The sequence below is a fragment of the Triturus cristatus genome, chromosome 4_1 (genome assembly GCF_964204655.1).
Source record: "Triturus cristatus chromosome 4_1, aTriCri1.1, whole genome shotgun sequence".
NCBI lineage: Eukaryota > Metazoa > Chordata > Amphibia > Caudata > Salamandridae > Triturus > Triturus cristatus.
The window spans coordinates 1,102,493,724-1,102,505,961 of NC_140585.1; the positions used below are offsets into that span (position 1 = coordinate 1,102,493,724).

General features: G+C 42.9%; 1 protein-coding gene across 1 annotated transcript in view; it reads right to left on the reverse strand.

The window, feature by feature from the left end:
- Nucleotides 1-12,238, reverse strand: part of SLC2A13 (solute carrier family 2 member 13) — a 1,405,836-nt gene that overhangs the window by 38,688 nt on the left and 1,354,910 nt on the right. The window contains exon 8 of the mRNA XM_085654105.1: nt 210-331. Coding sequence (XP_085510231.1) covers nt 210-331 — 122 coding nt within the window. The remainder of the gene's footprint in view (nt 1-209; nt 332-12,238) is intronic.

The window sequence follows — 12,238 nt, forward strand, 5'->3', positions numbered from 1 at the left end:
AACCCTGATTTTTACAATTTTTAGAACCACTGGAAAACGCTAAAAACACACCTGAATTCACATCAAATAGAAATTTAAAATAGGAAAGACTTACACTATTACTCTGAGCTTCCATCAATCACTAGGAATGAGCAGGTGGAAACCACGTATTTCCAAAAACAAACCAGATTCCCACATTTGTTGCCAGTAATTAAAGAAGTGATTCTTACCAGGTGCAAAGAACATCAAGTATAGAATCAGGCCAATGAGTGCAGTCCAGGAGTAAGGAGTGGGGCAGTAATTATAGGCCCACAAAAACTCTTCCGTTTTTAATCTCGATTCATTGGAGCATCTGAAAGGTTAAAGCAGCACTAGTGTTAGAAATGTGGGCTAGCACAATAGTGAATTAAGGAATAAACATCAACAGTGTAATTAGAACGATTTCAACAATAAGCATGTTTCCAAATTAAGAACACTTTATTTCTAGAAGCAAAATCAATTGTTAGGGAGGTGATCTCCTAGTGATTGAGCAGCAGAATCAAAGCTGAAATTGACAGAAAATTATCCAAACAAAACGAGAGGGTCTTTTATGATGGGATGCTTGTGGGCAAACTATTTGCTTTCATTCAGTGTTTTTGTTATTATTATTAATTAGCACATATTGAGCGCATGGCTACCTAGAGGCATCCCAGCGCTAGCAGCAAAAACAGGAAAAGAGGGACGGCTACCAGTTGATACGCTGGAAAAGCCAGGTTTTAAGACATTTCCTAAAGGTAAGGTGGGAAGTCTCTGAGCGCAATTTCAAGGGAAGGGAGTTCCAAAGTTTAGCCGTGTTATATGAAAAAGATCGACCCCTGCTGCACATCCTATGAATTTTTGGGACAGAGGCCAGATTTTGATTTGCCATTCGGAGGAGTTTCCTAGACCGATACGCAGTAATGAGGGACTGGTTAATGCGGGGGCCTATACCCCTGAGGGTCTTGTGGTCGGTACATAGAGCTTTAAAGGTAATCCTTTCCTCTATGGGTAGCCAATGTAAGGTTTTTAGAATGGACATAGCTGACTGAATTCTGGTTGAACCTGACAAAAGTTGGGCAGCGGAATTCTGTACCACCTGAAGCTTCCTTATGGTGGATTTGGGCGCTCCCTGGTACAATGAGTTACCATAGTCCAGGCGTGAAAGAACTAAAGCCTGGACCATGGTTCTCCTTGTCCCCGTGGAAAGTAGGGGGAGAACTTTCCGCACCATTCTAAGGATGCCATGACAGACCCCTGACACTGCTTGCTTGTCGAATTTAAGTGACTTATCAAGCCACACACCCAAACTCTTTATTTAAGTCTTTGGCACCGGGGGAGGCCCCAGACAGGTTGGCTATGGCAATTTAGGCTCCTTATTAGATGTGTTGCCTAGATACATGATTTCAGTTTTGTCTTCATTAAGTTTGAGACACGAGTGTTGCATCTAGGTGTCTACCTTCTCCAGGCAGGATTCTAGGTCCGATGAAACATTGAGCGGGTGGTTTAGAGATACCACCAGCTGAGTGTCATCCGCGTATGTGACAACCTTAATCCCATACGGCTTGACGACCTCAGCTAGTGGTCTCATATATACATTAAAAAGCGTGGGACTCAGGGAAGATCCCTGAGGCACTCCATAGCTAAGCGGTAGAGACCTTAAGGTAGCATCGCCCGCAAAGACCTGAAATGTCCTGCCACTGAGGAAGGAATGGATCCAGGAGATAGCTCCCCCTAGCACCACAGCCCTCCTAAGCCTTTCAATAAGGATGTTAAAATTAACCGTATCAAAAGCAGCGCTGAGATCAAGGAGGATAATGGCTGCTGCTCCTCCCGGATCAGTTCTACAAGTTATTGCTTTGGGATGTGCTGCTGTACCCTTTGTATATAAGAATAGTCCATGCCACGCAGACAGATATCCTGGCGTCCTGGCTTTCCCTTGGAGTGTTTAATTTGATGTAGAGGTACCATGGCTGTTCTAGGTATGCTGTACCAGTTGTTAGTTTTGTACCTGCCCCAGACTTCTCGTAGAAACCCTTTTTTTGGTTTCTTTCAAGCGATTGGGCTGCTTTGTGGGGAGCCTTTATATTTCTGCATATCGCTTTTCGCTAATTCATTAAGTTTATTGCTTCCTTGGGGTTGAAGAAAGTGACGTGTGAGCCTTGATCTTCATTGTAGGTTCAATCATTCTTCACCTTAGTAGTTTCCCTTTTTTGGAGTCAGGCACGCTGGTGTCACAAATAAAACCTTACATGTTCACTTTCCTCTCTCAGGAGTTGGAAAAGGCTTTGGAGGCTTCTATTATTATGTCTTCAGGAATTTTGTTTTCGTTTTGAACCTCTCTGGAGGGAGATGTTCGTTCATTTTATTGTCTCATGTCCAACTCCCAAAGAACTCAATTCTCAATGGATTGGAGGGAGGACACTTGCATCCTCTATTTGATAGAGTTCTCGGAAATTTAAATCCCATGCCCATACAAGTTAAGATAAGTGTAGTCTCCAGTATACATGTCCTGGGTCTACTTTATGATTATCCACATGTTGAAGGAACTTCCTTTGTCTGCATCGTCAGATGAGCTTTTTTATATTTATCTTTACAGATGTTCTCTTGTTCTGTACATAATAATGAATATTCAATAGCCTTTCAGGTTCCCAGATACAAGTGAATAGGGCATCACTGCCCTGTGGTGCCAGCATGGGTTTATCTAAGGCTAGTACACTCATCAAATTAGGGCCGGTTTGCTTAGAGGACTAGCTGTAGATAAACTCATGTTTCTAGTGGAAGACATTTTCACAATAGCAACTTTAATACATTTATCTTGTGTCTGTATTTGGACACAGAAATATCACAGTTGAACTAAAATCTGCACTGTTTTCCGTCCTCCCTCAGATCCTCTGACTGGCTGATACTGGCCCTTTATCTAGGTTGATTGAGCAAGACCTGCTGAGGGGTCTATAGGCCGCGTTTCCCGCGGGCTCCGGTAGTGGCTAGAATAAACTCTGACGTCCTTGACGGCTTGACTCCTTGACTCCATGACGGACTGCTTACGTCCCATTGACCTGAGATTGGCATTCGTGGCAACACAATCGGAAACTCTTCGAGACTGCAAGGAGTTGCAGATAAGGGACCAATGCCACATTATTGTGTGAGAAAACAGCAGGGTAGTAAATTACATCATGACAACAGTTTAAATGTATAAGTATTTAACTTTGTTAAGTAACATATGTGAAATAGCACTTCGTCAGTGTTTTTTAAATGTACCCACATGCAAAAGCAAATGCTCCTAAATTACCTTGCGTAGCAATTCACGTTTTTAATGTGGTTGTGAAAAGCAGCTAGGAAAGAAAATAAATGGCAGTGTAGCATGTAGCTAATTAGAAAGCTCTATTAACTGCTTGCATTTCTTAAATTAAACACATATTTTGAAACGCTTTAACCTAAGGACCCAAACATTTTAATCATCATTGTGAGAATGCAGTGAAATTGCCCTTTACAAAGTTGAGAAATGTATTAGTAAAACGACTAATAGCTTTTAATTTTAAGGATACAAATGATTGTAAAAACACATCACGTCCACACAGTAAAGTAACTGGTCATAAGCGGCCTTTGCAGAGTAGGAGAGTGCCTCCCACCCGAATCTTTCAGCTTTCAGGAGGAGACACCTGAATCACTTTTGCTAAAGAAAGACTCGTTCTACCTCACATCTGAGCAATATCATGAACAGACTTCACTGAACTGAATATCTTACAGATTTGATTGACAACGTAAAGGCATTTTACAGTGTTAACTTATATCATAAAAAGTGTGTGTATAAAACATTGAAAGTTCTGCTCATTACGATGTTTACTGACATTCAAAGCGTTGAATGCAATGGGGTTTATTTAACGCAACATTTGTTACACAGGTTTCTGTTTCGAAGTTATTTTGAGTTGTTACCAGTGAAGAGCATTTTATAAAATACTTAGCAGCTAAGGAAGTATGCTCCTGTTCGACATTCTCAAGCCTTAATTGTTTGTTTTTTGCTGTGACATACCTCTTTAGACTACCATAAATTATAACACATCATGGTCTGACAAACGTCCATAGGAAAAATGTAGGAGTATATTCATAGAGGTAATCGTAATGATACTTTTTTCGGCACATAAATAGCCATAAAAGATCCATACATCAAGAGAATGTACACATAATACATCAAAATGAGCAGGTTCAAGAAGTGACAACCCCCACGCTTATCCCAGGGCACCGATCAATCATACCATCTTCCAGTGCCAATTACATCAGTCCTTTTACCAATAATCCCAAAATAGAATCTGGTACTCTCCTTAGCCCTCCGTCGTTCTCCTAGCTCTCACCGCTGCTTGTAAAAATCCACAGACACCATAGCAAACATCATGAGTACTTAAAGGTTAAAGGTAAAAATGCATCCCTACATTTCCTAAATCCCAGAGGTTTTAAAATCGGTTTAATAAATATTCTAAAATAACATGTGAAAAAAGTGCAGAAGAACATAGAGTGCATCACTGATTTATCTGAATAACCATCAAAGGGGAAAGCCACCTCTGGCGCCCTGATCTGAACACTGGTTCCAGTGAAATTCAAAAGTCAAATCACAGTGCCAGCCCGGAAAAGTAAAGATCCCTCCCATCGTGAGAGATACAACACAGAATCTTCAGGTGCAAGAACAATAAAATACTGTTCGATGGTCCTCTTCCTAATTTCATTTTCTAGTCTCTGGGAATAGAATAAATAAAAAAAAAACGTAACTTTAAAAAAACATAACTTTACCTTCTTATCAGACTTCCTTATTGTAAGCGGTGTGTCAAACACATGTGGTACATTCAATGCGTCACAAGTTTTGCGTAAATACGCCAATCAGCCATTAGCCAGACTAAATTCAAACAATACAAGATGATTTTCCTGGTCATGTTTGCCTCCGTATTGGCCCACACGCTACCCTATAAAAGAGGAGGTGCAAGCCTGGCCATGTCTGTAATATACCTAAGGCTGAGCTCCAAATGCAGAATCAAGTAAATGCAAAATCCGCTTACAGAAACAGTTTTCCTCAATTTGCAGGGTATTAGTGTTGCAATATCCCCAAACCTCCGCCCGTAGCGAGCTGCAGAAATGCACTGACGATTATAAATATTCAGAATTGGAGATACTGTGCCCCTTCCAGCACCCTGAGGCAAATTTTTAAAAGCGCCAACTGCTCTACTAAGCTTTAAACAAGAGTTTCTGATCTGCGAGTGCCAAGACCGAGCGCTGCTAAAAGTGACTCCCCCCCCCCCCCTCCCCCCTAGCTGGGTCCCACTAGCCATTAATGTGCTCATAGGTTTTCTGCCGATGATCACATTCAACTTAAGCACTGGTCCCCTTGCGAAACCCGAATTGATAGGGGCATAAAATGTTGTTAGCAGTCGCCCATGATCTTAAACTATTAAACATCACACACCCAATAATCTTAACTGAGCTGTCTATAAGAGAGATGGGGCGGGAGCATTTAGATGCAGTGTGATCCCTTTTTTGAAGATCAGCACTGTAGTGGAAAGTGCCCAGGACTGCACAATGAATTGTTAAAAACGTTCATCATCAGGGGCCCTCAAAAATCAGTATTACACTTGATTAAGTCCATAGGGACCCCCATCCAGGCCCGAGGCTTTTGTGCTATTGGGGCTGTGTCTTATAGCTAGGGTAAATTCCTGTAGAGTAATTATCATGGGAGATGGATCAGATAATCTAACACTTAACTGCTCCTTTCGGCTCTCGTTTTACACTAGGGAAAAAATAATGTTATAATCTGAGACCCATTCAGGCCGGGAACGTTACAGCTTAAAAGTGGGTTTGGTGTTATGTTAAGAGGAAATTTATAGAGCGCACGTACACCAACAGTTCTGTTGGCGCTGGGTTAGTTAGCCGACCGTCATCTGAACACACACCAAGCTGTGGGCTTGAGTAAATAGCCATGTTTCAGCCTCTTTCTAAAGCACATGTAGTTTGCTGCTTGTCTGATTGCGGTGGGCAGAGAGTTCCAGAGTTGGGTATCTAAAATGGAGATCCGTGCCCATCCCAACCTTCTGCGTTTAAATTTCAGGACCACCAGTAAATTCATTTGAGCAGATCTGAGATTATGTTTCGGGTGGTGCTTCCCTTTGTTTGATCCTGTTTACTATTTCCCAGAAACTCTTGATACTCTTAGAGCATGATGCACTTTCCAATAGGTCCCGATCCCTATTGTTCAAGTCCTTCTTCCTTGACCTCCTGGCATGTTTATACGCTTTGCGGGCCTCCTGCACTGCAATGGGATCTTTGGGATTAGCAGAGAGGGCCTTCCATAACCGACCATTGGCTGAGGAGCAGTGACTATCAAACCAACGTGGCATCACCTGCCCACTCCTAACTGGCTATAGCAATAATTCTCTGATGCTTAGATTTAAAGAGTTGCAGTGATTGATCATTTCATCCCCCTGCACATCAGACATACAAAGTATAAAGGTAACCAGGTGGGACTTCAGCAACATAGCTAGTGTTGCCACTGGATCTTTCAAATGCCACACAAGCTTTAAACCATCACTGGTATGCTGATTTATGGGGATCGATACCTCAAGAGAGGGCGTTCTGTGAAGTGGGAAGAATCCTTTAAGATACAAGGCATTCTTATCGCTCCATTCCATAGCAAGAATTACACCATGTGAAAACCATGTTGAGAGATTGCTTGTTGAGAAAATATAATCTATAACTGAATCCTGTCTGTTCTCCATAAAAGAGGGCAGCAGCATACTATCTACACAGAGCAACTCTACTAGGTTATCAAGATCGTGTCCAGCCATATACCTCCCCTGTTCCTATCCTCTACCATCAAATCTCCCCTGCTATGGTGGCAGAAGGTCCAGACCCTGGATCTTATAATTAATCTCCAGCTTTACATTAAAATCCCTGCAGAGGAGGTAATTGGGTTGTTTCAATTTACTCGAATCAGTTAGCTTTAAGTCAGCTACAAAAACGAACAGGTTTTTAAAATTACTACATACAGGATTTAGGAAGTCACTATTATAAAAATGTCTCAAATAAAAATAAAAACTGCTGAGTTCATCCTTAATAAGCAAGGCCATAAAAGCCGGATTTCCAGTGTCCAACACTGTAACGTGCACTTTCAGATTAAAACTAATTGAAACAGAGGTAAATATAGTGGTCTAAGGAAACAATTCTTGCTTTGTGTGACAGAACCCCTTTCGAACACCAGACATATTAGTCACTGCTTTTCTAAAAACATAGGAGACAGAAGTTTGTTAAACCTGTTCCTTGCGTTTGTTAAACTTGTGTATTTTCAAATGTCAGACGCGTAGCTAGCTTTGCCAAACATTGATAGGCCTCCTCTCTTTGATATGGACATCCTTTTTGTAGGTCCGGTGAGACAGATTTACCTGCATGAATGACCCGTTATAAATTCTTTAAAAATACATAGCAGAAAGTTTTATTAGGACTAAAAAGGGACTCAGATTTTAGATTTATTTTATTGAGAAATGTGGAATTTCTTTTTTTTAAAAATAATTTAAAAATTTGTACTTAGTGTGTACTTAAAGTTTACGTCTGAATGCAATAATTCCTAGCGAAGTCATGTTTACACTTTTTTAAACCATAGAAGCTTAGGACAAAGCACTTTGCACCTTGCACTTTTTTTTTCTACCTCGCACTCTTCTCTCGATTAAAATTAATTCTGTTTATATATGGATACTTAGCCCACAAGCAAGTAACAAGCATTTTATGTGTCTTTGTTAGGGACTAAACATGTTCCACCATGTATCATTACAGGGCTTTAAATGCTGGTAGGTGTATTTTTATGAAGGATTAGCACCAGCATTGTAAATAGCTTTTATTATATTTTATCTTCTTGTTTGTGTAATGCTTTTATGATTCTGTGAATCGAATAAAGATCTATTGACATAAAGTAGAGAAAGGGCACTGGGTAAACCACCTTTAGCCACTGCCTTTCATGTCTGCTTTGCCAGTACTTTGATGGGCTATCCATCAAACCTGTGGCATTTAAAAAATGGGTATATTTTTCATTTATGTCCTGATAAGGGCATCAAGTAGTCATTTTGTTAGACTGCAGATGCTATATGAAAGCCAGTGTTCGTTCTTTGATGTATTACTGTGCTGGTATGTTCACACTTTAATGACTGATTTATGACTTTTGTGTTTATGAAGTATGTACTGTTTGTGATATGTGCTGTTTGAATGCATACAAGGCCATTCACTATCAACACCTCACCACCTGAGAGCCTCGCTTGAAATCTCTGGTCGCATCAAGAACTTTAGCTCAATCAATCAATAAAAACCTGATTTTAATCTCATCACAAATCCCATAAAAGTGAATACAAAACATTTGTAGTAAGGACTCCCTTAATACGTACATGCATTGTTAAGTTAGCATAACCACGTTAGATGTTAGAAAGCCATCTTGCTGCTTTTGCACACGACACTGCGTCTACATGTTATTGTTTAAACAAACTGCTGACTCGCGCTTTGCCTCACACGAAAGCAATCTGTTGTTACCATCCCGAGCTCTGCGCAGCGACCTTGGTCTGTACATGGTGTAACAAACAGTCTGGGTTGTTAGACAATGCATGTTTTCCACTCTAGGTTGATCGACCCACTATTTAGCCATAACACACGGGCAGCTGCGAATACCTGAAAGTTGGTGCTTTTAATATTGCAGACATCATGTTTAATATTCAGACCGAAGACGAGCCTTCCTGCGAGAAGACTCCTGATGCTCCTGTGATGTGATTTCACTAAGCTGATCTTTGAGGTATGGGGTCCCCCATTCAAGCCTAAGAGACCTTTTATTAGCATAATAATAATAATATTAGCTTCTTAGTAAAGGGAAGGTGGTAGCATCCACTGTCATTTATAACATGATCACTCCTTTTATATTCTATGGTATTGTAACGATGCTGATGGTTTTAATTATAATCATTTGTCTGCTTGTATTAGCCAAAGTACTGCATCTTAGGACACGTGGTCTATAAAAATAAACTCTTTTTATTTTCACCGTGTCTCATTTGATTCTTGTTGTGGACTGATGTGAGAATAATATACGAACAGGTATTTCCGATTCCCACCATTCCTGAGAGTACACTGAGTAGCTTGTTCTGGGTTGTCTTTTCATTGGGATCGCCGAGCCAAATCTCGGATAACGAATGGGACACTTATGCTAGCCGGATACTGGGTTCTGGGTTCTGAGGTGAGTTTCTGGTACACCACAATTCACTGAGGTCCTGGGGTTCTACGCATAGTTCTGTGTATAAGCAGAATCCCTGCAACATGGCGCACCTATCGTTTGGTCTATGAGTTGAAACGCCTTAGTAGTGCTTATATTAGTCCACAACACCCTCATTCTTGTTTCCGGATAACAAGTCTGACAGATTTAAACCTACCTATTCCTGTTGATATAGGTTTCTTCAAGCTTGATCATTAAAAAGGTTATTGAACCCTTGTGCTACTGATTACTTCGAGTGTAGCTTGTCCTTATGGCGGTAGAAATAGCGGCGCATAGCCGTGCAGCTCTGAAACGTCATTTGACGCAGTATGGGGTGCCGGACACTGGTATGAACGTCATCTTTGTGGTAGGAGCCGATGCGGCTCATCCCTATGAGTTGTTCTACTCTTGGGTGACGCTTCCGGCAGTGAGTGAGGACGATAACTCCTTTCATTCTTACACTGCCACTGCCGTACCAGCGAACTATACACCGTATAGGACACAGGAAATACCAATATCTGCTTGGCAGCATCTTATTTGGTTTAATGGCGCCCTTCCCCATGCGGTTATACCACCGAGAATGGGCCCCTTATCAATTGCAGGGGCCACTTGACCGGTACTAGCCGGATTTACGCCTCATCCCCGTTACCTCACGGTGACGGTGGCTGAATTGCGTGTACTACACACTGCCCTTATTGCAGTATATAGGGCTTTAGTGCAGTACGTGTCACGCAATGTGCAGGCGGGGGCACCTGCTGTTGCGGGACAGCCTACTGACCACCACGCGGTGGTCATTAGTCCTGTTATGGTTAATTCTGTTATGGGCAAGCGCCCCCAAACTAGGCATGATTTCCCTTTTTGGCTTGCTGAAAAGTTTGACCAAATAGAAGCGGTATACCCGAATACATCTCCTGTGGAGAAACACAGGATCCTTACCATTAGTTTGCCTAAAGACTTGGTCCCCGACATTGATGATTGTGTAAACTGGGGCAAGGTCTTTGCAGCGACGTACTCGCAGTGCTTTGGCACTCCGTCTATGTCGGTACTGCCCTCCGTTATTAAGCGTGTTCAAGATAATCACGGTACGGAGTCTGCGATAGAATTAGGAATGCGACTCCTCGGACAGTTTGACCTGGTGGCTACCATGATAATGTGTAACCTTAAGGGTGATGCTATGCAGTTCCAAGTTCGTAATGAACTGAAGAAAGTTGCTGATGAGGATAAGCCGCGGGAGTTTGCGAAAATAATCTCGTCGGCGTACAGAGATTTGGGTCGTAGCTCTTTAGGAGTTAAACCTGTGATCAAAACTCCCGAAATTAAGCAGCAGGGTAAGGCAGAAGCCTCTGGTAAGGATGACCGTCCAAACTTTCCGAAACAGAATTGGCGGTCAAAGCAACAGGGAAAGCAGCAGCAGAAGCAGGGCTCTCGGCCTGCCTCTCCCGTTCAGTCAGGTGGTGAACGCACTTATGATCTGCGTGATCGTGCTACTATTAAGTCTCCTGATAGATTTCAGGTTTCTGAACAACGTTCTCCTCGTTCTTCACAGGAAACATCGGCTTCACAGTCCGGTGGCGGAGGCGGTGGCAAAGGTCGGGGTGCTCCACAAACACGTGACCAGCCCCGACAGACTGAGGGTAAAGGCAAGCAGGACGAATTTGCACGACAAAGACCCCCGTTTCAGAAGAAGAAAGTGGCTGCTCTGACGGCAAGGTATGCCTCAGATAGTGCGGACACAGCTTCGGAACCGGACATGGGCGCTGACGCTACTGGACAGCGCAGCGGAAATTACCATAGTCCGTCAAGCTCTGCGTCCATTTCTGGCGGCGACAGCAACTGATATTTTGGTTACTGTTGAAACAGCTGACACCAGAGTGGCTCCCCCTGATAGACTTTATGAAATAGTCTTACTGATTGAGGGTGACATACAACGTACCATAAAGGGGATTTTTTGGGATAATCTGACTACCACCTATGATATCCTCCTAGCGGAGGCAGATTGGCCCCCAGCTTTCATTTTAGAGGCTCCTAGAGGGGAGGAGGTAATCCTCCCGTCCTTTGCGCACACAGTGCCAAAGGACCAGGCTGAAGTGTACGCTGAGGAGTGGGCGCTGGCGCTTGCGCCGGCGGTGTATCGTACTCAGGTGGGATGGGACCGGTTGTCCCCCTGCCATGAGATTCCATTGCGGTCTATGCCCCAGCCTCAACCCCAATATCCCATGCGTCGTGAAGCTAGACCGCACGTCGCGGCAATCCTTGAACAATTGGAATATCAGGGTGTTATTGAAACTTGTGTGTCCCCTATGAATAACCCTTTATTCACTGTGACGAAGCCCGACGGGTCGTACCGTTTAGTTTTGGATTACCGGCACTTAAACTCACATTGCCGGACCTTCGCGGTACAGAATACTCACAGCTCGGCTCTTGTCGACAGTCTCGTGCGTAAGAGATTTAAAACGACACTTGACATCTCCAATGGCTTTTTTAGCCATAACCTGTCCACACTGAGTAGCCAGTGGACGGCGTTTACTTCGGGCGGCAAACAAAAACAGTTCACAAGATTGGCCATGGGCTATAAAAACAGCCCTGGCGTCTTTTCCGCTCGCGTGGTGTCTCTCTTGGAGAGAATAGACCCCGACGCATACTCCTATGTTGACGATATCTACCTCACGGATGATGAGCTGATGCCACATCTGTCTCGAGTCGACAATATTATAGTCAGTTTTGCGGACTATGGCTACAAATTTAATTTTGCGAAGTCTCACATCGCGGAATATACAGTGTTGTTTTTGGGCTACGAGCTCAACAATGAGGGTAAGGGATTGGCTCCTCACTTTCTGGAGAAGTGCGCGTGCTTGCGTGCTCCTACAACACTGAAAAAATTACAATCTCTGCTGGGCTTTCTGAATTTCGGACGTACGTATATTCCTGATTATGCCCAGCGTATCAAGCCGCTTTACGCCTTGGTACAACCTTCTTTTTCGAAGT